Raw genomic sequence first — 27,218 nt, 5'->3', positions numbered from 1 at the left:
TTGTAACTGCTTGTGTGTTTATTTTTCATTTCAGCGAAACTTGCTGTTGTTAAGACTTTTATATCATAAAACGAGAAATCTGAGAAATAAAATGTTACTAAAATACATAATACAACTGGTAACGGAACCTAACATCTTTGGTTCAGATACAAAATGAAAATGACTTCTTGCTTCAAACGATGCGGCCAGCTGACTCAGTGCTACTGGAATGCGGCTGAAAAATGTTTGCTGTCCGTGTGTGCTTCTCAGCTTCAATTCATTGATATTTTTGATAGTAAACTGAAGCTAAGATGCAGACTTAGAAAGTTTTTTTCGGCCGCTTTCTGTGAGCAGTGAGTTGGCTGTACAAATTGTTTGTAGCACGAACCACAATAGCAGCAGGAGTAGTGAATAACGCCCCAGTCTGCAAGCCTCTACGGCAGTAGAGTCTCATAGTTAACCAAAGCGATGCGTTGATTTGGCACAACCTCTCAGACAAGAGTGTACGACAGTCCGATGGCAATTCCAACTCCATTTGTCATGCTCGAGACCACGGAGTAGGTGGACAGAGTCCTCGCCGTATACCACGGGTAGATGCCGGTCTTCTTGAAGACGATGTTGACCGTGTACTTGTAGCCCCTGTAGGCGTTGAAGTACTGCCCGACTGGGGGCGCGCCGTTGAGCGTAGCGTTCCTGAGCGGGATGTCCAGTTCCTGGCCGAACCTGGCGGTGCCGTTGAAGGAGCCAGACGCCAACAAGTAAGTCTGCGACCCGGAACCGCTCGCGAGTACCGTCTCGTACACGTAAATGTCAACCTCCTCTTTGTACGATCCACTCGTCCATGGACCTGTTAAAAGAACCAACAAAGAAGCTGTGATCCGGAGATGCTGTGTATCTGGATCAGTTTCAAACAATTTTATTTAATTGTATGTCCTGACAATGTGATTACAAGATCCTCATCTGTAACTGAAAAAAAACACACAGGGCGAGAGAGGTGGTGGTGGTGGTTAGTGTTTAACGTCCCGTCGACAACGAGGTCATTAGAGACGGAGTGCAAGCTCGGGTTAGGGAAGGATTGGGAAGGAAATCGGCCCTTTCAAAGGAACCATCCCGGCATTTGCCTGAAACGATTTAGGAAAATCACGGAAAACCTAAATCAGGATGGCCGGAGACGGGATTGAACCCTCGTCCTCCCGAATGCGAGTCCAATGTGCTAACCACTGCGCCACCTCGCTCGGTCACAGGGAGAGAGAAGGGTGGCTTTTAACATCTGCACTAATGTCAAAACATTATGACCATTGCCCACCATGAGGTTGGATGCCGCCTGGTGACGTTGCGGACAAGTAATGCGCTATGAAAATTATGTAAGCGCACGAGAGACGGATGCAGGATCACCCTAGCGAAGAATGTGCTGCATGTATGGAAACGCACTGAACGCACTGAGATAAGCGACTTTGTCAAAGGACAGATTATTACTACGCAAAGCCTGTGAACGAGTATGCTCGGCGAACCTGGTCGAATGTTAACGTGGTATTGACGTGAGCTTCTACGGAAATATCCGTACCTAAAGACTAGAAAATTGCTCAAGTCACACCAACACCCAAAAAGGGAAATAGGAGTAATCAGCTCAATTACAGGCCCATATCACCAACGTCGATTTGTAATAAGGTTTTGGAACATATACTGTGTTCGAACATTATGAAGTATCTCGAAGAAAACGATTTATTAACACATAGCCAGCACGGGTTCAGAAATATCGTTCTTATGAAACACAACTAGCTCTTTATACCAATGAAGAAATGAGTCCTATCGACAAGGGAAGTCAAGATGATTCCATATTTTTAGATTTCCAGAAGGCTGTCGACACCGTTCCTCACAAGCGTCTTCTAACGTAACTGCGTGACTATGGAATATCGCCTCATTTGTGCGACTGGATTCGTGGGTAAAACAGAAGTAATATCCGGGTTCCCCAAGAAAGTGTTAGAGGCCCTCTATTGTTCCTTATCTATATTAACGACATAGGAGACAATCTGATTAGCCTTCTTAGATTATTGCAGATTTGCAGATGATGCTGACATTTACTGTCTTGTAAAGTCATCAGATGCCCAAAACGAATTGCAAGATGAATTAGATAAGATATCTGTATTTTGCGAAAAGTGGCGATTGACCGTGAATAAAGTAAAGTGTGAAGTTATTCACATGAGTACTAAAAGAAATCCGCTAAATTTTGATTACACGATAAGTCACACAAATCTGAAGGCTGTAAATTCAACTAAATACTTAGGAATTACAATTACAAATAACCTAAATTGGAATGATCACGTAGATAATGTTGTGGGTAGAGCAAACCAAAGACTGCGATTCATTGGCAGAACACTTAGAAGGTGCAACAGATGTACTAAAGAGACTACTTACACCATGCTTGTCTGCCCTATTCTGGAGTATTGCTATGCGGTGTGGGATCCGCATCAGGTGGGACTCACGGTTGACATCGAAAAAGTTCAAAGAAGGGTAGCTCGTTTTGTATTATCGCGAAATAGGGGAGATAGTGCCTCGGAAGTTATACGTGAATTGGAGGGGCAATCAGTAAAACATGGGCGTTTTTCGTTGCAACGGGATCTTCTCATGAAATTTCAAAAATGTTTCAAATGGCTCTGAGCACTATGGGACTTAACATCTATGGTCATGAGTCACCTAGATCTTAGAACTACTTAAACCTAACTAACCTAAGTACAGCACACAACACCCAGTCATCACGAGGCAGAGAAAATTCCTGACCCCGCCGGGAATCGAACCCGGGAACTCCGGCGTGGGAAGCGAGAACGCTACCGCACGACCACGAGCTGCGGACATGAAATTTCAATCAACAGTTTTCTCCTCCGATTGCGAAAACATGCTGTTGCCACCCACCTACATAGACAGAAATGATCATCATGATAAAATAAGAAAAATCAGGGCCCGCACAGCAAAAGTGAAGTGCTCGTTTTTCCGGCGCGCTGTTCGAGAATGGAACGGTAGAGAGACAGCTTGAAGGAGGTCATTGAACCCTCTGCTAGGTACTTGATTGTGATTAGCAGAGTAATCACGTAGGTGTAGATGTAGATGTAGATGTAGAAGGATAGTGAGACTGCTACTAGGCGCTAAATGGTTGGACCTCCACGACTCTTCACAGAACATGGGGTTCGGAGGCTTGTCTGCTCTGTTACGTAGGATAGGTGGTGATCTGTGGCATCTCTGCCGAAAGAGCACAATGCTGGTGCACGCACAAGTGTTTCAGAGCACACTGTTCATCGTAGATTGTTGAACACGGAGCTGCGCAGAAGACCACCCCTACGTGTTGACATGTTGACCCAATGACATTGTCAGTTACGATTGCAGTGGGCACGGAACCATCGGATTCGACCGTCGATCAATGGAAACGTGTCGGCTCTTCGGGTGAATCACATTTTTGCTACACTAGGTCGATGGTCCTCTCCACAGACGCCGTCATTGAGGTAAACGGCGGCTCTGAACGTGCAGCGTGCCACGGACGCAGGCTGGTGGGAGCCGTACTACGCTACGGGAGACTTCTCCTGCACTTGCATGGGACTTTCGGTAGTAATCGAAAGCACGCTGGTTCAAATGGCTCTGAGCAATATGGGACTTAACTGCTGAGGACATCAGTCCCCTAGAACTTAGAACTACACTCCTGGAAATTGAAATAAGAACACCGTGAATTCATTGTCCCAGGAAGGGGAAACTTTATTGACACATTCCTGGGGTCAGATACATCACATGATCACACTGACAGAACCACAGGCACATAGACACAGGCAACAGAGCATGCACAATGTCGGCACTAGTACAGTGTATATCCACCTTTCGCAGCAATGCAGGCTGCTATTCTCCCATGGAGACGATCGTAGAGATGCTGGATGTAGTCCTGTGGAACGGCTTGCCATGCCATTTCCACCTGGCGCCTCAGTTGGACCAGCGTTCGTGCTGGACGTGCAGACCGCGTGAGACGACGCTTCATTCAGTCCCAAACATGCTCAATGGGGGACAGATCCGGAGATCTTGCTGGCCAGGGTAGTTGACTTACACCTTCTAGAGCACGTTGGGTGGCACGGGATACATGCGGACGTGCAGTGTCCTGTTGGAACAGCAAGTTCCCTTGCCGGTCTAGGAATGGTAGAACGATGGGTTCGATGACGGTTTGGATGTACCGTGCACTGTTCAGTGTCCCCTCGACGATCACCAGTGGTGTACGGCCAGTGTAGGAGATCGCTCCCCACACCATGATGCCGGGTGTTGGCCCTGTGTGCCTCGGTCGTATGCAGTCCTGATTGTGGCGCTCACCTGCACGGCGCCAAACACGCATACGACCATCATTGGCACCAAGGCAGAAGCGACTCTCATCGCTGAAGACGACACGTCTCCATTCGTCCCTCCATTCACGCCTGTCGCGACACCACTGGAGGCGGGCTGCACGATGTTGGGGCGTGAGCGGAAGACGGCCTAACGGTGTGCGGGACCGTAGCCCAGCTTCATGGAGACGGTTGCGAATGGTCCTCGCCGATACCCCAGGAGCAACAGTGTCCCTAATTTGCTGGGAAGTGGCGGTGCGGTCCCCTACGGCACTGCGTAGGATCCTACGGTCTTGGCGTGCATCCGTGCGTCGCTGCGGTCCGGTCCCAGGTCGACGGGCACGTGCACCTTCCGCCGACCACTGGCGACAACATCGATGTACTGTGGAGACCTCACGGCCCAGGTGTTGAGCAATTCGGCGGTACGTCCACCCGGCCTCCCGCATGCCCACTATACGCCCTCGCTCAAAGTCCGTCAACTGCACATACGGTTCACGTCCACGCTGTCGCGGCATGCTACCAGTGTTAAAGACTGCGATGGAGCTCCGTATGCCACGGCAAACTGGCTGACACTGACGGCGGCGGTGCTCAAATGCTGCGCAGCTAGCGCCATTCGACCGCCAACACCGCGGTTCCTGGTGTGTCCGCTGTGCCGTGCGTGTGATCATTGCTTGTACAGCCCTCTCGCAGTGTCCGGAGCAAGTATGGTGGGTCTGACACACCGGTGTCAATGTGTTCTTTTTTCCATTTCCAGGAGTGTACTTAAACCTAACCAACCTAAGGACATCACACACATCCATGCCCGAGGCAGGATTCGAACCTGCGACCGTAGCGGTCTCGCGGTTCCAGACTGTAGCGCCTAGAACCGCAAGGCCACTCCGGCCGGCCCGTCCTTATGCTTGATGTCTTTGCCGACAAGTGATATGATCTTCCAGCAGTATAACCGTCCGCGTCTCAGAGCTAGAATTGTGCTATAGTGGTTTGAGGAGCATCATAGTGAACTCATGTTTGTGTCTCGGCGACCAAATTTGCCTGATGTAAATCCATCTGGATTCCATCGGGCGCCATCACCGCGTACGCAAATCAGCGGCCCGTTATTTATGCGAATTACATGGCCTGCGCGTAGACATCTAATGCCACGTACCTCCACAAGCCTACCAACAAACTGTCGGATCCGTGATACGCAGAATTAGTTATGTGTTTCGTTCCAAAGACGAGCAAACAAGCTATTAAGTAGGTGGTCATACTGTTTTAGCTCATTAGTGTATATTGATGATGAAATTTTGAATTTATGTCACGCAACATGTCCATCAGTGCCCTTACAACATTCATTCTAGTTGTTTGAAAGATGTCTGATCTCACAAGCCAAATTATCTGCGACGACTCCTCAGTAACACATACTAGCAGTTTTCTTCAGTATATGTGGTTATGTAGACACAAATATGTGATGTTCCTCATTGACAAAATCAGTTTATCAGTGACCTTGTCATGAAGGAAGTCCGTGCAGTAAAATAAAATGAAGGAAGGAAGATACCGACATCAATACCAAGAGACAGAGAGAGAGAGAGAGAGAGAGAGAGAGAGAGAGAGACAGACAGACAGATAGACAGACAGATAGGCAGGAAGACAGATTGTGCAAATTATAGCTCAGTCTACCAGATCGTGCTAAAAAGTAAGGGGTCCACTTATGTGAAAACCCTTAAAGTTTTTAAAATAAAACGAACATTATTAACATTCTACATCTTTATTCTTCACGTCTACATAAAGGTCTATTTGTTTCACCCTGGCGACAAACACATTTCTTACATTGAGAGACCAGTTTGTTGATACCCTCATTGTAGAATGTTTTACTTTGTTGACGGAGCAACAACCTCACCTCTGTTTGCACTGCTTCATCTTTATCAAAGTGACGTCTTTGAAGGTTTTCTAAAAGTTCTGCAAACAGATGAAAATCGGATGGGGCCAAGTGAGACCTCTGTGGAGGATGATGGATGACAATGGACCAGTGGTGTGATATAGTTGCAGTGTCGCAGCGCTCGTGTCTGGTATGGCATTGTCATACAGAAGGAGAAGGTGCTCCATGTGTGGACGAAATCTTCGAATTCGAAACTGGATTACAGCACGCTGTTTCTCACGCACCGACGTAGTTATATTACAGACTGCCACGTTGCACGCTGTAGTTCGGAGCCCTATCGCGGCAGAAATAAACATGAAGAATAATAAATAATTTCGTTTTGCTCCACGGCCTGGTACAAGTCTCCCAATTGGACGCCACTTCGAAAACTTGCGTGTAAACATAGAATTATTAACGTTTGTTTCATTTAAATAGCTGTAAGAGTTTTCTCATAATAATTCTGAGTACTTTTTAGCATGCCTTGAACATGGGCGTAACATTTTGTAGGGATTTATTTATTTCATTCACCATATGTCTCACAGAACTATACTTTTTAAGTACATACAATTTAGTTGATATAAGATAAAATGATATGAATCAATACAAGAAGAGGCATTTGTATATAAATATGTGTGTATTTCTAATATTGAAAGCTGGAGAAGCGTTAATAACTAAAAGAAGATCAGATATGCATTTTCCATCATACACTCCTGGAAATTGAAATAAGAACACCGTGAATTCATTGTCCCAGGAAGGGGAAACTTTATTGACACATTCCTGGGGTCAGATACATCACATGATCACACTGACAGAACCACAGGCACATAGACTTAGGCAACAGAGCATGCACAATGTCGGCACTAGTACAGTGTATATCCACCTTTCGCAGCAATGCAGGCTGCTATTCTCCCATGGAGACGATCGTAGAGATGCTGGATGTAGTCCTGTGGAACGGCTTGCCATGCCATTTCCACCTGGCGCCTCAGTTGGACCAGCGTTCGTGCTGGACGTGCAGACCGCGTGAGACGACGCTTCATCCAGTCCCAAACATGCTCAATGGGGGACAGATCCGGAGATCTTGCTGGCCAGGGTAGTTGACTTACACCTTCTAGAGCACGTTGGGTGGCACGGGATACATGCGGACGTGCATTGTCCTGTTGGAACAGCAAGTTCCCTTGCCGGTCTAGGAATGGTAGAACGATTGGTTCGATGACGGTTTGGATGTACCGTGCACTATTCAGTGTCCCCTCGACGATCACCAGTGGTGTACGGCCAGTGTAGGAGATCGCTCCCCACACCATGATGCCGGGTGTTGGCCCTGTGTGCCTCGGTCGTATGCAGTCCTGATTGTGGCGCTCACCTGCACGGCGCCAATCACGCATACGACCATCATTGGCACCAAGGCAGAAGCGACTCTCATCGCTGAAGACGACACGTCTCCATTCGTCCCTCCATTCACGCCTGTCGCGACACCACTGGAGGCGGGCTGCACGATGTTGGGGCGTGAGCGGAAGACGGCCTAACGGTGTGCGGGACCGTAGCCCAGCTTCATGGAGACGGTTGCGAATGGTCCTCGCCGATACCCCAGGAGCAAGAGTGTCCCTAATTTGCTGGGAAGTGGCGGTGCGGTCCCCTACGGCACTGCGTAGGATCCTACGGTCTTGGCGTGCATCCGTGCGTCGCTGCGGTCCGGTCCCAGGTCGACGGGCACGTGCACCTTCCGCCGACCACTGGCGACAACATCGATGTACTGTGGAGACCTCACGGCCCACGTGTTGAGCAATTCGGCGGTACGTCCACCCGGCCTCCCGCATGCCCACCATACGCCCTCGCTCAAAGTCCGTCAACTGCACATACGGTTCACGTCCACGCTGTCGCGGCATGCTACCAGTGTTAAAGACTGCGATGGAGCTCCGTATGCCACGGCAAACTGGCTGACACTGACGGCGGCGGTGCACAAATGCTGCGCAGCTAGCGCCATTCGACGGCCAACACCGCGGTTCCTGGTGTGTCCGCTGTGCCGTGCGTGTGATCATTGCTTGTACAGCCCTCTCGCAGTGTCCGGAGCAAGTATGGTGGGTCTGACACACCGGTGTCAATGTGTTCTTTTTTTCCATTTCCAGGAGTGTAGATGGATATTCTAAACCTCCAACCGGTTAACTGCTGCAGGTGTGGCGTCCACGAGATCTTTCCAGGTACACATGAATTTTCTTCTCGGTCAGCCGAGCAAAATGTGCTACCGTGTCTGTTCCGACTTTCCGCAGTCTCTTTACTCGTCATCAGTAAACCCCTGTTTGTGCAGCATTGCTTTGGTCACGGCGTGACAAGTTCTGTTGCGGTTGAAGGAACTCCACATTTTTCTTGGTTGGTTCGCTCCCGGACGTTGGATGTCGGATCTATTTTACCTAGCTTCTTATGTCTATGGAAAGACGTCTACTCATTTTTTCCAATCAGTTTTCAGATCATAGCATTATGCGGCGAGTTAGCCATTGTTTACCCAGCTTCACCCTCTAGATTTCAGTCGGGGCGTGGTAAGTTGTTCAGCGTTTCATGAACTGGTAAGTCTCTGGGGCTTTTCTGTTTTATCAGTTCATTTGTTAGTGCCTGTTGTCGTCGGAGACTTCATGAGGCAGTATTGACGGTTACTGCCAGCCAGATTATTGGTGTGGATTTAAGAGTTCCTGTCATTATCCTCATGGTGTCATTTAGATTGATATCTATTTTGTTGGCATGGCAACTTCTACTCCAAACAGAAGATCAGTATTTGGCGGTGGGATGCATAAGTGCTTATGCTGAAATTCTTAAGTTGTTTGCATTAGATTCCTAGATAGCAGCTAGCACCAACCAGTTCTATTAATACGTTATTTCTACATTTTTAGCTTCCGTCCTGTTAGTTCTAGGTGTTTCCTAAATGTCAGGGATCTCTCGAGTGTCACATCCAAGTATTTATGGTATCGACTAGGCTATAATTTTTTTGTTCCGGAACATTACATTCAATTCTCTGTTTGCCATTCTGTTAGGAATTCGTTTTTAGTAGGGTGCGGGCAAAGTATCCATTTTTTGTATAAATGGTCGATCTTTATTAGATCGTGAGTAAATGTTTGTTCACCTTCTTCTAATGTGTTATTTTGAGTCGCTATCGCTAGATAGTCACCGAACCGAAAACTAAAGAATCAGTGATGACTATGTCGCTGACGTACAAGTTAAATAAAAGCGAGGCTAGAGCCGACCACTGTGGGATACAGTTCTTTATGGTGTAGAATTTACTTGTATTTTGTAGGGATATGCAACAGGATGATCGCATAGTGTCAGTCATAGACAAAGCAGGTGGCAGACTTAGGTTCATTGATAGAATACTAGGGAAATGCAGTCGGTCTACAAAAGAGTTTGCTAGCAGCACGCAAATGCGAGCCCATCCTGCACTGTTACTCAAGTGTGTAGGATCCGTACCAAATAGGACTAACATGAGATACACTATTTGATCAAAAGTATCCGGACACCCCCAAAAAACATATATTTTTCATGTTAGGTGCATTGTGCTGCCACCTAGTGCCAAGTACTCCATACCAACGACCTCAGTAGTCATTAGAGATCGTGAGAGAGCAGAATGGGGCGCTCCGCGGCACTCACTGAATTCGAACGTGGCCAGGTGATTGGGTGTCACTTGGGTCATACGTCTGTACCCGAGATTTCCACTCTCCTAAACATTCCTAGGACCACTATTTCCGATGTGATAGTGAAGCGGAAACGTACAGGCCGACCTCGTCTGTTGACTGACAGAGACCGCCGACAGTTGGAGAGGGCCGTAATGTGTAATAGGCAGACATCTATCCAGACCATCACACAGGAATTCCAAACTGCATCAGGATCCACTGTAAGTGCTGTGACAATTAGACAGGAGGAGAGAAAACTTGAATTTAATGGTCGAGCGGCTGCTCATAAGCCACACATCACGCCGGTAAATGCCAAACGGCGCCTCGCTTTGTGTAAGGAGCGTAACATTGGACGATTGAACAGGGGAAAAACGTTGTGTGGAGTGACGAATCACGGTACACAATGTGGCGATTTGATGGCAAGGTGTGGGTATGGCGAATGCTCGGTGAACGTCATCTGCCAATGTATGTAGTGCCAACGGAAAAATTCGGTGGCGGTGGTGTTATGGTGTGGTTGTGTTTTTTATTGTTGTTTTGCGTGGCACTATCACAGTACAGGCCTACATTGATGTTTTAAGCACTTTCTTGCTTCCCATTGTTGAACAGCAATACGGGGATGGCGATTGCATCTTTTAATACGATCGAGTACCTGTTCATAATGCACGGCCTGCGGCGGAGTGGTTACACGGCAATAATATCCCTGTAATGGACTGGCCTGCACAGAGTCCTGACCTGAATCCTAAAGAACACCTTTGGGATGTTTTGAAACGCCGACTTTGTGCCAGGCCTCACCTACCGACAGCGATACCTCTCTATTGTGCAGCACTCCGTGAAAAATGGGCTGCCATTCCCCAAGAAACCTCCCAACACCTGATTGAACATTTGCCTGCGAGAGTGGAAGCTGTCATCAAGGCTAAGAGTGGGCTGACACCATACTAAATTCCAGCATTAGCGACGGAGGGTGCCACGAACTTGTAAGTCATTTTCAGCCAGTTGCCGGATGCTTTTGATTACATAGTGTATTGCACGTGTGTGAAGAACAGAAGCACATACAGTCATTGTTTTTTGACCCACGGGAGAGCATCACGGAGATGCTAAAAATGTACACTGCCAAACACTTGAATATAAACATAAATTATCCTGCGAAATCTTACTTGCAAACGTTCAAGAACCAACTTAAAGTGATGGATATAGAACTATACTACAGTTATGTATGTTTCGCTCCCAAAGGGAACTTAGACTAATTACACTGTGTGTAGAGGTGTTTAAGCAATCATTCTTCCCAGACTCTATATGTGAGTGGCAAAGATTGTGGGACTAGCCAGGGATCGAGCCCCGAACCTTTGGAACTCTAGCCTGGCACTTAATCGATGTGCCACAGATTCCATGACGACTGAATAATTCTCAGATACCTTGAAGCCATTAACTCTGTCCCTACCTGAACTCCAGAAGTTGAAGATCTGCGACGGGATGATGATGGACGTTAGGTTGACTACGGAGGCAAAGTACCAAGTCTCGTTGTGAGGTCCTGACGTCGAGCTGTAGAGCAGGTCGAAGTCCTTGGGGCTGCGCACCACCTCCTCATAGCGCGGATACGGCGTCACTGTAATAACAAGAGCTTAATAGTCACATCTGTCGAGAAGGTCAAAAGTGGACACTGTAAACATAACTTTAAAAATTGCAGAAGGTATGTAAACTGGTATTTCTTCTGCAATCAATCATTACATTACTCTATCGCCCTTCATGGATTCCCTTAAAATCTCACACATCTGTCGGTATCCATGCAAAGTGCTTTGACGTTGATTTATTTCGATGTCGTGAATTCGCGTCCCACTTGTCTGTTGGCGCCAGCGCTGATCATGCATTCTTGTCACTGGAGAGGGTAAAACAGCTCCTGAGATTGTCGAACACGCCACGCCTAGGCTAGGAGTGGCTTTGGTTGAAATGGGTGTTCAGTCGTAGCTGAATGAAACCAGTTTGGGGCCAGCACTGGAGCGTGGACAAACAGCAGACAAGACTTCACATGCACTAAGGTGACAAAAGTCTTGAGATACGTTCTAACTTCGTGTCGGACCACCTTTCACCCGGCGTAGTGCATCAACACGACTTGGCATGGATTCAACAAGCCGCTGCAAGTCTTCTGCAGAAATATTGAGCCCTGCTGCTTCTAGGGCCGTCCATAATTGCGCAAGTATTGCCGGTGTAGGATTTTTTGCACGAACTGACCTCTCGATTAAGTCCCACAAACATTTGATGGGATTCATGTCGGGTGATCTGGGCGGCCAAATCATTTGCTCGAATTATCCTGAATGTTCTTCAAACCAATTGCGAACTGTTTTGGCCTGGTGACATGGCGCATTGTTATCCGTAAAAATTCCATCTTTGTTTGCGAATATGAAGTCCATGAATGGCTGCAGGCGGTCTATGATCGGTTCGGTTGGTCCAGAGGTCCCAAGCCATTCCCTGTAAACAGAGTCCACACCATTATGGAGCCACCGTCTTATTGACAACTTGGGTTCATGGCTTCGTGGAGTCTTCACCGCACTCGAACTCTATCGTCAGCTCTTACGAACTGAAATCGGGACTCGTCTGAACAGACTGTGATTTTTCAGTCGTCTGGGGCTCGATTGATATGGTCACAACCCCAGGAGAGCTGCTGCAGGCGATTTCCTGCTGTTAGTAAAGGCACTTGAATCGGTCGTCTGCCGTTACAGTCCATTAATGCCCAGTTTCGCCACACTGCCCAAACGGATACATTCCTCGCACACCCCACATCGATTTCTGCAGTTATTTCACGCAGTGTTGCTTGTCCGTCAGCAGTGACAGCTCTGCGTAAACGCCGCTGCTCTCGGTCGTTAAGTGAAGGCCGTCAGCCATGAAACCCGTCAGCCACTACTTTGTCCGTGGTGAGCGGTAATGCCTAAAATCTGGCATTCTCGGCACTGTCTTGACACTATGGAGCTCGGAATATTGATTTCCCTAACAATTTCTGGAGTGGAATGTCTCGTGCTTCTAACTCCAACTATCATTCACGTTCAGAGTCTCTTACCTCCTATCGAGCGACCATAGTCATTTCGGAAACCTTTTCACATGAATCACCTGAGTAATAATGATACCTCTGCCGATGCTCTCCGCTTTTTACCTTGCTTACATGACACTAACACCCTCTGTGTATGTACATATTGCTAACTCATGACTTTGGTCACCTCAAGTTATGGCACTAGGTCATGCATGGCGCACCATCCAGTCTTGTTTACTGGTCGGTGACAGTGGCCCTGAATTGCTCCAACTGGTAGGGCCTTTGATATTTCGGTCAAATGCTATGAGGCCCTTTCAAGACTTTTTCGATTTCAGGAAAAGGAAAAAGTCACAAGGACTCAGACAAGGTGAATAAGGGGCTGTGAAACAACGGAAATACTTTTTCTAGGTCAAAAACTCCGTGATGGATGTGACCGTGTAATTTGGGGTGTTGTCATGCTGCAGCATCCAGTTGTCTCTAATATCCAGTCTCACTCGATTCACCCTTTTCTTGAACGTTTCAAGGACATCTTTGTAAAACAACTGGTTGACAGTTTGTCCTAGAGGAACAAATTCTTCATGCACGATACCTCTATTGTCAAAAAAGTAAATTAGCATTGTTTTCATCTTTGATTTACTCATTCGAACTTTTTCGGCCGGGGAGACGTCTCAGTGTGCCATTGCTCTCTTTGCTGTTTTACCTAAAAAATTCGGGATTCGTCACTTGTCACACAACTGAACCATTCGTGGTCATTGGCAATGCTCTGAAGAAGATCAACGCACACTTTCTTCGATTGTGCTTCTGCTCAGTTGTGAGGTTTCTCGGTGCCATTTTGACCTTTCGTATGTGCAAAACTTAGGTCAAAATTTGACGTACGGTGAAAGTGTATAAGTTGAACAGTTCTCCCTCCATTCGTATTGTTAAATATCGGTCTGATCCCACGAGAGCACTCAGACGTTCGACATTTTCGTCAGTTTTTTAAAGCTGAATGTCTCCCTCAATTCATCTTCAACGTGTTCTCGGCCTTCCAAAATGATTTGTGCCGACGAAAGATTTCTGTTCTTGACAAGAGATGTCCCCATAGGCCTTTTTCAACTTTTCCAAGGTAAGTCGTGGATTTTAACACAAAACTTCAGTGGATAATGTTGCTCTAACTACCGCTGTCCCATTTTCGTAACACACAACAAAGACACCACTGATGGGGCCATGAGAAATCACCCGGTGTTTGTACGAAGCTGAAACTTGGACTGAGCATCTGGAAGGGATGGACACACCGGACTACACAAGCAGAACAACACAGCGTTGCCAGATCGCTCGCGGTGCTGGCTGTCTCGTTACTTTTCTCATACACCTCGTATATTCCGGCCTGGACGAGCGATGCTGCGTGGTTTATGGATACAGGGAACCTAATACTAGCAGGATCCAACTGGTTATTAGCAGTGTCTACTTGGTTGTGGCACTTATGGGTTTTATGCCAGTTGTGTTCAGTACAAGTCTTTATATTGCAGGTGAATGTGTCTGGCTTGGTCAATTTGAATTGTGGAAGAGATCACATTTGCAACTACAATGAGGCTGCTGTAGTGCTTAATGCATTAAACCATTAGAAACTGTGTTTCATCGCTTATCGTGTATGGCAAATTTTTGACTTGTCCTTAGTGCTGACGTTCATTAGTTTGCTACTCTCATTTATTGTGGTATGTTTTCAGTGGTGGGTAACTTGGACTGGTGTGCTCTCTTACTTATATTCTGTTCCCTTGATAATTTATTGCATTAGTTAGAGTGTCAGTTTTTTGGTGGGATTTATTTTGGAGTGCATTGTTTTCTCTGTTAAGATTTGGTCATTGCATATCTACCGTGTTATTCTTTAACTTTTGCTGTATTATTCATAGTATACTGTTTTGTGCGCCGTTATTGTAACGAAGAAATCCTCAGGGCACATGATTTTTACCGTGGGTTCTATTGTTTTAGATATTTAATTCTTCATTTCGGTAACATGAGCGCTGGGTGCTTTACTCATCTTCACCTTTGCATACACTCGGGAATTGTTGAATGTAATTAATAAAAGTATTAAAAAGTTGTTAATGAGTTACACCCACTCAGACACTAGTTCCCCGTTCCACACACAGTTTCAGATTATTTATCCAGCTACAACCGATTTCGACGCTGTAGTCCTTTTCTGATAGCCAAATGACCTGCAGCTACATTGTCTCTGTGTGAACCCTACTGTGAATCTAGATTTATTACTGTATGTAGGAGGAAAACAACAAGGTTATCTGAGTACCATATATACCGAAGCCAGCTATAGCTGTATCAACTCGTTCGAGGTATGCTACGGCATCTACTTCATTCATGTAGAGGGCTGTCACAAGACAGGCGATGCTCGAAACTTGGCTTACAGAAGATATGGAGAATGTTCACAGAAGAGCTGAACATTGATCACGGACTTCTTAAATCAGCATCTGAGCCTCACAGAAGTACTGGAGACCCCAGTAGTAGATGCAGCGGTAGAGTAAAAGGTAAAGACTTTCTTGCAATGTTCCGATAGCAGCTAAGTCAAAAACGATTTTCCTTAATCTCGCATACTCTTATGATCCAAAATACTATGAACACCACCTCCAGGAGACTGAATGGCGTCTGATGCCGCTGAAGCCACGTGACGCCCTAAGTAAGGTTGAACGACGTACGTTTATTTGGTCATGTTTCATTAGGGTATATCTTGTTATCTGAATACGGTACTTTATAATTTTTATATGCCATCTTTATCGCTTCTGAAAGTATTTGTATGGAGTGTAGCCATGTATGGAAGTGAAACATGGACAATAAATAGTTTGGACAGGAAGAGAATAGAAGCTTTCGAAATGTGGTGCTACAGAAGAATGTTGAAGATTAGGTGGGGAGATCACGTAACTAATGAGGAGGTATTGAATAGGATTGGGGAGAAGAGAAGTTTGTGGCACAACTTGACTAGAAGAACGGATCGGTTGGTAGGACATGTCCTGAGGCATCAAGGGATCACAAATTTAGCATTGGAGGGCAGCGTGGAGGGTAAAAATCGTAGAGGGAGACCAAGAGATGAATACACTAAGCAGATTCAGAAGGATGTAGGTTGCAGTAGGTACTGGGAGATGAAGGAGCTTGCACAGGATAGATTGGCATGGAGAGCTGCATCAAACCAGTCTCAGGACTGAAGACCACAACAACAACAACAACAACAACATCTTTATCATATTCTGCTCGGACCAATGTCTATAGGAAGTAATATGCGAGGTATGCGTTTTATACAGTTCTAACTTTCCCTTTATAATCAGCAGCCTCTATTTTATGAAAACTCATATTCTTGCATGAAACCCATTCTGTTAGTTTGGCTGTGGGCTAAGGCGAATTTTCTGCCCTCTCTGAGTTAAGAAATCGAGGAGTGAACCTTTGGAACGCACAAGATAATAGCAAGGGAGGAGAGGGACAGAAGAACAAGGAGAGAAATGGTGTCAGAGGACCTCAACCATCTCTGTCTTGACGTCCTTGACTTGGAACGATCTTCGCCGCCGAATTCGTGGGTGAGTGTTTTCAGTCGTTGCTGCAAGTTCGCAATAGAAGGTGATCTTGATAGAAAATCTGTCAGTGAAATTGGCCGAAGAAGAATTCTGCAGAGGGCGCTTTTGATGCGAGCTGGTTGGACAGTTTTGTTGCGCCCAGAAGCTTGGCCTGTGACTGGCCAGAAAGTGCTTCAAAAAGTGCGTCCTCTCGGGGTGGTTGTAGTGTGAACGATCGCCAACTGGAGATGGATCGAGCTGCAGTCTGGACACGTAGGAGATGCTTTTCGTCGATGGAGGACACACTGAGCGATTGTACCACGAGGCAGCGGCGGTGAGATGCAATGCAACTTCTTGCTAGCGTACTCTGAGATAGGTCGCGGTCAGAGACTGTTATTAGTCACAATTGTATGTCATAAACTCTTTCTGCATTGCTGAAATCTTTGTCACAAATGTCCTAAGCTAAATTTTTTCACTGCCCTGTTGTCATGCTCGCCAGTGTGTTCGTTCTCTTGCTTCAACAACTGTAACTAACATCAGTTTCTCTCGCGCTCTGCTCTTGTCCCATGCAAATCAGTTGATGAAACTGCGAGTTCATCGGCAAGCGAATCTCTATGAATGAGTAATAGCAACATTCTCTCTTGTTCTTTGCTCTCTGCAATGCTTATCTCTGTTGGAGCATGCTGGACCATGCACAAGCTCTCATAGAGCCAGCCCCCTCCCCATGCTGATCACTTTGTCTGCTAAGTTAGTCCGGAACCGCGGGACTGCTACGGTCGCAGGTTCGAATCCTGCCTCGGGCATGGATGTGTGTGACTGATGTCCTTAGGTTAGTTAGGTTAAGTAGTTCTAAGTTCTAGGGGACTGATGACCACAGAAGTTAAGTCCCATAGTGCTCAGAGCCATTTCTGCTAAGTTATTGACAGGTTTTCATTTCGTAAGGATCTATACTAGGCAGATGTACTTGAGGGAATATTATGGAAGTAGAAAAGAACGTAGATGAAGATGAGAAGGGAGATAGGATACTACGTGAAGGACTTGACAAAGCACTGAAAGACTTAAGTCGAAACAAGGCCCCGGGAGTAGGCAACATTCCGTTAGAGTTACTAATAGCCTTGGGGGAGCTAGTCACGACAAAACTCTTCCACCTGGTGAGCAAGATGTATGAGACAGGTGAAATAGCCGCAGGCTTAAAAAAATAGTAATTCCAATTTTAAAAAAATGGTTCAAATGTCTCTAAGCACTATGGGACTTAACATCTGAGGTCATCAGATGGAGCACCCCAGGTTATTTTCAGATGCAACAGGCAATGGATTAAAAATGTGTGAAGTACTGCTAAACATTGTGTTTGTTTCCGTAAGGCCATATTATGCTGTTTCTGTATGCTGTTAGGTTAAAGAAATTGTTTTACTTGTTTTCACGGCAGAAATCCTCCTGCTTTAACTACATCTACATCTACATTTATACTCTGCAAGCCACCCAACGGTGTGTGGCGGAGGGCACTTTACGTGCCACTGTCATTACCTCCCTTTTCTGTTCCAGTCGCGTATGGTTCGGGGGAAAAAAAATGGTTCAAATGGCTCGGAGCACTATGGGACTTAACTTCTGAGGTCATCAGTCCACTAGAACTTAGAACTAATTAAACCTAACTAACCTAAGGACATCACACACATCCATGCCCGAGGCAGGATTCGGTCGGTCGCGCGGTTCTAGACTGTAGCGCCTAGAACCGCTCGGCCACCCTGGCCGGCGGTTCGCGGGAAGAACGACTGTCTGAAAGCCTCCGTGCGCGCTCGTATCTCTCTACTTTTACATTCGTGATCTCCTCGGGAGGTATAAGTAGGGGGAAGCAATATATTCGATACTTCATCCAGAAACACACCCTCTCGAAACCTGGCGAGCAAGCTACATCGCGATGCAGAGCGCCTCTCTTGCAGATTCTGCCACTTGAGTTTGCTAAACATCTCCGTAACGCTATCACGGTTACCAAATAACCCTGTGATGAAACGCGCCGCTCTTCTTTGGATCTTCTCTATCTTCTCCGTCAACCCGATCTGGTACGGATCCGACACTGATGAGCAATACTCAAGTATAGGTCGAACAAGTGTTTTGTAAGCCACCTCCTTTGTTGATGGACTACATTTTCTAAGGACTCTCCCAATGAATCTCAACCTGGTACCCGCCTTACCAACAATTAATTTTATATGATCATTCCCCTTCAAATCGTTCCGTACGCATACTCCCAGATATTTTACAGAAGTAACTGCTACCAGTGTTTGTTCCGCTATCATACAATTATACAATAAAGGATCCTTCTTTCTATGTATCTGCAATACATTACATTTGTCTAAGTCAAGGGTCAGTGCCTATCCGCTGCAGATCTTCCTGCATTTCGCTGCAATTTTCTAATGCTGCAACTTCTCTGTATACTACAGCATCATCCCCGAAAAGCCGCATAGAACTTCCGACACTATCTACTAGGTCATTTATATATATAGTGAAAAGCAATGGTCCCATAACACTCCCCTGTGGCACGCCAGAGGTTACTTTAACGTCTGTAGACGTCTCTCCATTGATAACAACACGCTGTGTTCTGTTTGCTAAAAACTCTTCAATCCAGCCACACAGCTGGTCTGATATTCCGTAGGCTCTTACTTTGTTTATCAGGCGATGAAACTAACCACAATGCGGCTACTGCACTTATGGTGTACAACGCCATCATCAGTGGATGTGCTGAAACAAGGCCGGCTACAAAACTGAGCGGCTACATTATTTTATGATGCTATATGCATCAAAAGCTTATTTAGTATCTATAGCAGTTCTGGACAAAATTTTAGTTGCCGCTAATCCCTTTCTGGTACCCATCATCTGACTAAAACTAAATTGTGCGCCTTTCTTCTATTTGTAATGTTTCTTCTGTAGTCTTTGGTGTATTTTTTAATTTATAGCTCCTAATACAAGATTATGATCTTCGTATTCGAAAAAACATAAAAATTATAAAAATTGTTCGAGGTAGCGACTGTCTTATAAATAATGTTTAATACCTGGATATAAGGCCTCTTCCGTCTAAGAGTTTCACACCAGAAAGTATTATCACAAGTCAAAATCAATTTAAATATGAGAAAATTAGCTTGTCACCGTACGTCCCTGGTAGCTGAGTGGTCAGCGTAACAGAGTGTCAATCCTAAGATCCCGGGTTCGATTCCCGGCTGGGTCGGAGATTTTCTCCGCTCAGGGACTGGGCGTTGTGTTGTCTTAGTCGTCATCATTTCATCCCCATCGACGTGCAAGTCGCCGAAGTGGCGTCATATTGAAAGACTTGTACCCGGCGAACGGTCTACCCGACGGGAGGCCCTAGTCACCGATACTTATTTTTACTTTGCCGGTGACCAGTATTGAATTCTAAACCATTCTTATTCTTTTCACGTACAGCATTAGAACTGTTGGTATCTGTATTGCGCATGCCACCATAAGGGGGATGGCGGAAAGTATCTTGTACCACCACAAGTCATTTCTTTCCCCGTTACCAATGTAGCAAGACAAAAATGACTGTATGCATATGTGCGAGTCCTGTTTTATCTTATCATCGCGGTCCTTAAGCGACTTGTACGTTGATGCTAGTGGAATTATTCTGTAATCAGTCTCAAATGCCGTTTCTCTACATTTTCTCAATAGTGTTTCGCGAAAAGAGTGTCCTCTTCCATTTAGGAATTCTTAATTGCGTTCACGAAGCATTTCCACAACACTTGCGTGTTGTTCGAAGCTACCGGTAACAAATCTAGCAGCCCGCCTCTGAACTAATTCGATGTCTTTCTTTAGGCCGACCTGGTGGAGATCCCAAACACTCGAGCAGCACCCGATAAGGAGTCGCACTAGTGTTCTATACGTGGTCTTCTTTGCAGATGAGTTACACTTTCCTAGAATTCTCCAAGAAACAGACACCGTCAATTATCCCTCTCTATTACCGGTTCTTACATCCATGTTCCGTTCCCTATCGCTTTCCAGTGTTATGCCTAGATATATAATCGACATGACTGTGTCAAGCAGCGCACTACTAATATTGTATTCTAACATTATAGGTTTGTTTTTCCTACTCATCTGCAGTAAGTCACATTTTTCTAACTGCCATTCATCACGCCAACTAAAAAATTTGTCTAAGTCATCTCGGTTCAAATGGTTCAAATGGCTCTGAGCACTGTGGGACTTAACATCTATGGTCATCAGTCCCCTAGAACTTAGAACTACTTGAACCTAACTGACCTAAGGACATCACACACATCCATGCCCGACGCAGGATTCGAACCTGCGACCGAAGCGGTCACGCGGTTCCAGACTGAAGCACCTAGAACCGCACGGCCACACCGGCCGGCCACAAAGTCATCTCGTATCCTCCTACAGCCACTCAACGATGACATCTTCCCTTATACCATAGCGTCATCAGCAAACAACCAGAGATCGCTGCCCACTCTATCCGTCACATCGCTGACGTACGTAGAGAAGAGGAGCGGTCATGACACACCTCCCTGGAGCAATCCTGACGATACCCTTGTCTCTGATTAGTAATCGCCGTCGAGGGCAACATACTGGATTCGATCACTTAAGAAGAGTTTCAGTCACTTACGTATCTGGGAACCAATTCCGTATCCGTGAATCTTCGTTAACAGTCTGCACTGTATCACCGTGTTTAACGCTTTCGGAAAATTAGGATATGGAATCTGCCTAGTTTTCTTCATCCATGGTTCTCTGGATATTATGCGAGAAAAGGGAAAGCTGAGATTCTTACAAGTGCTGCTTTTATAGATCTGTTTTGATTTGTAGACAGAAGCTTTTCCGTTCCAAGGAAACTGGATATTTAGGCATTCTCTTCCCACGTATCCTCCAGTCGCACTACTGTGGAGGTTAGAAGTGTTCTACACAGGACTTAAAAGGGCGGCAAGCGTTGGACAGCCGATTGTATCGGACAAGAGATACTTATAAACTATAGCAGTAGTGACAACACCTGTCGCACCATTGCATTGTGAGATATGGGGGAACAAGGCCGCTCAAATGATTTTGAATCAATACAACAGAACTTTTCGTAGTGTCAATTGATCTTTTCCTGTCTAGTTTTTTGGAGCACGAACTTAACTTGGGCTTGTCGAGTTTTGTTTGCAAGTAAGTAACATCACATTTTTTGTGTATCTTTAAATATAACTGGTATTGTTGATTATACTGCAGTCTGTGACAATGTATAACCCACGTAATAACAATGAGAATGATAAGCTATCAGAGCTTTACGTTTGGGCTGTATCGGACAAAGCAATTTCGGATCGTATCGAAAAAAAACAGATAACACAAAAACTTAAATTTTCAAGTTTTTTTATCAGGCAAACTTTGAGATGTCGGGACAAAAGTGCCGCGACAATAATACGAAGGAAGACAAAGAAAGGGGCTTCTTGAAATTATTTTTCTGGAGCGAGTGAGAAACATTGCGTTCCAACATTACATTAGGAGAAAGATTTAACGCTATATGTCAAAACTGAGAGTATAAAATCTGTTTTAGGAAATAATAAGTTTTCTGTGCTGAGGTTGAGTATGAACAATTAACAGTGTTATACCATCATGGTAAAAATTTAAATAGGCAGCTTGTGTCTTTGAGTAAAGATGAGTTCTTAAATCCAGTGTGCACACAGGCCGAGTAAGTGAAAATAAAGCATCGGTTCAATAAAAGAAAAATGAAATCTGTAAAGACTATTACCAGGCCTATGATTTTATGAAAAGATGAAGACATAATGCGGAGGACAGCTGAATCCACGAGTTTGCAACAAGCAGTTGCAGGTTCCAGCAACGAACAAATCAATAGTTTCCTTCACAAACCAAGCGAGTTGATGAACAAGCTCAAGTTTAAAAACATTTACGATCCAGTTAAAACTTTTGCGGTAAAAATTTCTTTTCTATACACTACAGTTTCATATCTGATGCAGTCCTCCAAAAATTAAAATGACCAAACTGCAAAGCTTGTAAAAATAGTTAAAAATAAACAAAATATATTCTTATTACACAGAATTTTATGATTCTATTAGTTGAAAAAAGAAGCTTCGTTTCACATCACTGAGACATTCGAGAGCATTCTCAAAAAAATGGTTCAAATGGCTCTAAGCACTATGGGACTTAACATCTGAGGTCATCAGTCCCCTAGACTTAGAACTACTTAAATCTAACTAACATAAGGACATCACACACATCCATGGTCGAGGCAGAATTCGAACCTGCGACCGTAGCAGCCGCGGTATTCCGGACTGAAGCGCCTAGAACCGCTCTACCACAGCGGCCGGCCGAGAAAATTCGCGAATCTTCTGGAAGATTCTAAGCATTGTGGAACATTCTCCAACATTCTAGAACGTTCTGGCCTGCAGGTCACTTCGGCACACAATTCCCAGCTGTTTCAGTGACTTGCCATAAGAATTCCAATAGTGTAATATCCTCTTTTGACACCCACAATCTTCGAACTGCAGTTCTGAACCAAAACCGGCACTACGGGTGGGGAACAGACGGCTATCGTACCATATAGTTTACATCGACACGCAAGGATAAGCCACACTTACATTTATGATATACACTAGTTGATTAAAACTATCTTGATACCCTTATGTAAAGCGTAATTCAACACTACATGTCACGACAGGCGGACGGTCCAGTTTTAAGAGAGGCATGGAGTATTGTGTTGTCAGTAGAGAAGGAATAACACCGGAACTGGTCGGTCAGGCGTGCTGATTGACATCGAACGTGGACTAGTCGCCTGTTGTCACCTGAGAAAAAAATCCATCGGGAACATTTCAATGCTTGTAAAGCTGGTGATGTGATGGTGAAGGGGAAACGCGAAGGAACGACCTCAGCTAAACCGAAATCAGCAGACCTCGTTTAGTGACTGACAGGGACCGTGGAGCATCGGCAAACGTGGTTGTAAATATCGTATCATATCGGCAAGTTGCACAGTACTATCAACGAGTGTGCGTAGGAAATCAACACTAATGGGCTACAGTGGTCGACCATTCCGCACACCCAACACTTTACTGCAGTCACATGTAATGTAAAGAGCGACACCATTGGACTGTGGATGACTGGAAGCGAATGATTAGGAGTAATGAATCACGTTGTATCCTGCGGCATTCCGATTTTAGCATTTGGGTTTGGTGAATGATATCATGCCATCATATGCAGTGCCACAGTGGAGTACAGAGAAGACAGTGTTAGGATATTGGGGTGCTTTTCGTGGTTAGGAAGTGGTCCCCCGACAAATGGAAGGATATGAAGACATTCTACAAGACAGTGTACTACATACAGCAGAGGAAAAATTCGGAGACGATGACTGGATCAGAGTGACAGAACATCTTGTCATAAAGCGGCATCTGTGACGAATTTGTTTATTGACAATAAATTCCTGAAATGGGCTGGCCTGCACAGAGTTTCGACCTGCTAGCAAGATAACATCTTTGGGATGAGTTGGAACGTTGATTTTGCTCCAGACCCTAGTGTCCAACATCACTACCTTCTCTGGTTTCGGGTCTTGCGTAAGAATGGACTAGCTTTTATCTCTAAACATTCAGACACCTCGTTGAAAGTGTCCCAACCAGGATTCTAGCCATCACAAAAGTGAAGAGCGGACGCACACCGTACTAATATCAACTAATAGATGTCCGGATACTTTCGATCAGACAGTAAAAACTAAATGTTGTGTGGCTAGGGCCTCTCGTCGGGTAGACCAGTCGCTTGGTGCAAGTCTTTTTAGTTGACGTCACTTCGGCGACTTGCGCGTCGATGGGGTTGAGATGATGATGATGATGATGACAACACAACATCCAGTCCCTAAGCGGAGGAAATCTCCAACCCAGCCAGGAATCGAACCCAGGTCCCTTTGCATGGCATTCCGTCACGCTGACCATTTTTTTTCCTCATCTCATTTTGTTCGTTATTGTTCGTTGTATTTGTTCGGGGCGGACGTCCCATCGGTGATCCGTTCACTCAGTTTTTTTTTACTACAGGACGCAGCTAACACCCTGAACGAACTCGCTGAGCTACCGTGCCGGCGCCAGTCTGCTATCGAGGCAGACATCAGACAGTGCATATTGACTAAGTAAGGTATCAAAGTATTGCTTCATGTGAAGAGTTCCAATACAGCCTTCAAAAAACATTACGTTTTGCAAAAACTTACACATCCGATAGTATCAGACATACCTGTCACATAAAACAGCACTGTAGTTTCATTGCTAAGTTTGTGTCTCTCTTACCGAATCCTGCAGCAACCAGCACAAGTGCGAAAACCAAGCTCTTCATCATTGCGGCTGGAAACAAATACTTGACAGATGGCGTACTGCGGTCTCCTTTATACGGCGCTTCTATTTCCTTCTGCAGCGGAACAAGATTATCTCTAAGACCTTACCGACGAACTAGGTCGTAAATGTTGCGTACTACCTTCGTCACACTATCGGATTACATTGTGACATACGGCATTAGTGTTCCTAAAACAAGGTGGAAACTGCAGCCGGGTGCTCGCAGTATACTGCGAGATAAGTGACGTAAACATGTTTTTGGACTCGCTGTGCAAACTCCGTGAGAAGAACAATGCCACTCTAATGCTGGAAGAATCACTAGGTACAGCCTCTTCGTTTCCGAGAACAAATTGTAGCGAGAACCATTAAGGTCGTGACATTTTCTAAAATTAGATACTATCTGCGCAAGTTTTCTTTGATGCTTTCGAAGACGGACAGTGAAGGATAGTGAAGCACGGAGCAAGATACCATAGGAGAGGGCGGGGGAGGAAGGGGAAGTGTGCACTCTGCACTTTCCTCATACAGCGCTTCCAACCAGCAAAAGCGGAGACGCAGAGTGCAGACAGGCACAGATTCGAGTAGGCTGAGGGTGAACGGGGTGTAGGAGGGGAGGACATGAGGTCGTGACACTTCTCCCCCTCCCCCCAAATAAATGTTTAGTAAAAGCTTTTATATGAATAAGTTCACATTTTTAAATTTACAATTTAATCCATACAGTATTATGAGAACTAAGAGTCTCGAAAATGATCAGGAGTTCAAAAAAATTACAACCTTAGTTTAACAAAGGATACTGGTCAGCCACCTTCCAGCAGGTGAGCCTACGCAGATTGGTTTTCTGCCTGTGTGCCCTTAGGAAATATTCCAGCCAGGAAGGGGCGCCCATTCGCAGCCTGACCAAACCTAATGCCAACAACAAATCTGACATGTTTTGGGAGGCAGAGGGAAGTCAATACAGAAGGACTAAGAAAAGAAACAGAGCGACTTTCCCACACTTAGGTGAAAATCTTCACTCATTCTATGCTAAAACTGACATCCTCTGCAGACTTGGGTTCACCATCTCAGAGCACAGTGAAATACTTAAAATGGGTTGAGTATACGTCGATTTTATACCAAATAAATCATGAGATTTTCAAAGCTGTGAAATTTTGTTGCTATTGTATTTGTGAACATTTCCTGTTGATAATTAATTGTCTGACATAAGCTGCTTTTTGGTAGTAGTTTATTTTACTAGTCTGGTTTTGGGTGTTTCCAATAATACGTGCTATTTGTATTTTTCATTAGATGAAGACCCAACTGTACGATTCCAAGGCCTAATTAGAAAGCCCTGAATGAAACAGATTTTTTTTATTTGATACAAGAGAAAAAGCATACTGAACTATGATGAACCTATCTACACCCAAACCATGATCATAGTCCAGAAACTGTCATAAAAGAAACACACCTGTCAGATCAATAGTCAATTATATGAGCAGTCCAGTATACCGACTTAACAAAACACTAAATTATATTCTGACTCAAAGCTAAATGTACGAGGGTGGTTTAATTAGTTAAGTAAATTTACACGAAATAATGAAACATTTTTGTTGTGTCTTGATAGTTGGTAAGCTTCATTATTCTAAGGGTGTTATAAAGAATTTCAACAATGTGCTATGTATAGTTCAGTGCTGACAGCCATCTGAACTGGTCAGTGTTTGACTGCAATTGAAAATTGAGAAAAATCGAGTTTCATGCTGTTATGAAAAACTTTGATTTGAAGGAGTGGACTGCCACACAAATCAAAACAGAACTGGATGAGGCTTCACTGAAGACCATTTACTCTTGGATTAATGAATTTAAACAAGGCTGGACAAACACTGAAGCCATCCAACTGAGGTTTCCGCAAAGGAAACCACGGACAAAATCCATGATGTGCTAATGCAAGACGGCCGTAAAAAACTGCGTGAGACTGCTGAGACAGTAGGCTTCTCAACCGAGCGCGTGTATAATACCCTGCATGAAGAATTGGTTATGAATAAGCTGTGTGCAAGGTGGGTGCCGCAATTGGCCAGTTGACCAAAAGCGCATCCGCCACAACATATCAACACAATGTCTGGCTATGCTACACGGCAATCTGCAAGACGCTTTGCGCCGATTTGTGACTGTTGATGAAACCTGGATCCATTACTACATACCAGAATCAAAACAGGAACCAACATAATGGACAAAGGCTTGTAAAACGCACTGAATAAGGCAACGACCATTTTGTCAGATGTTAAAGTGATTGGATCCCAAGGAGTAGTCCTCATGGATTACTCGAAAAAAGGCAGAGCCAGAACTGGATTCCATTATGCTTCATTGTTGGAACATGTATGGTTGCGGTTAGGTGGTTTCTTATTCTATGACTGAACACAACTGTGTAAGCTGTTGTGACATTATTTAATATTGCAATCTCGTCCCGGAAATACACGCTTTTACACAGTTTACAATGTGACAATGTTAAGACAGTTGT

General features: G+C 45.1%; 1 protein-coding gene across 1 annotated transcript; it reads right to left on the bottom strand.

The window, feature by feature from the left end:
• On the bottom strand, positions 1-24,760 carry LOC126149176 (uncharacterized). The gene is made up of 3 exons (XM_049915799.1): positions 24,689-24,760; positions 11,311-11,475; positions 1-826 (listed from the first exon to the last, which is right to left on the bottom strand). The coding sequence occupies exons 1-3, from the start codon at positions 24,735-24,737 to the stop codon at positions 471-473; spliced, it is 570 nt and encodes a 189-aa protein (XP_049771756.1). The 5' UTR covers positions 24,738-24,760; the 3' UTR covers positions 1-470.
• Between the last annotated feature and the right edge of the window lie 2,458 nt (positions 24,761-27,218).

This window comes from Schistocerca cancellata, chromosome 2 (assembly GCF_023864275.1).
Source record: "Schistocerca cancellata isolate TAMUIC-IGC-003103 chromosome 2, iqSchCanc2.1, whole genome shotgun sequence".
Lineage (NCBI taxonomy): Eukaryota > Metazoa > Arthropoda > Insecta > Orthoptera > Acrididae > Schistocerca > Schistocerca cancellata.
Note: the sequence above shows the minus strand (reverse complement) of the source record. Positions and strands in the feature narration are given on the sequence as shown.

Coding starts and splice junctions, on each gene's coding strand:
- LOC126149176 (XM_049915799.1), bottom strand. CDS start 24,737: ATGATGAAGAGCTTGGTTTTCGCACTTGTGCTGGTTGCTGCAGGATTC. Junction 11,476..24,688: donor GCTGGTTGCTGCAGGATTCG/GTAAGAGAGACA, acceptor TTGTTATTACAG/TGACGCCGTATCCGCGCTAT. Junction 827..11,310: donor CTTCAACTTCTGGAGTTCAG/GTAGGGACAGAG, acceptor TTCTTTTAACAG/GTCCATGGACGAGTGGATCG.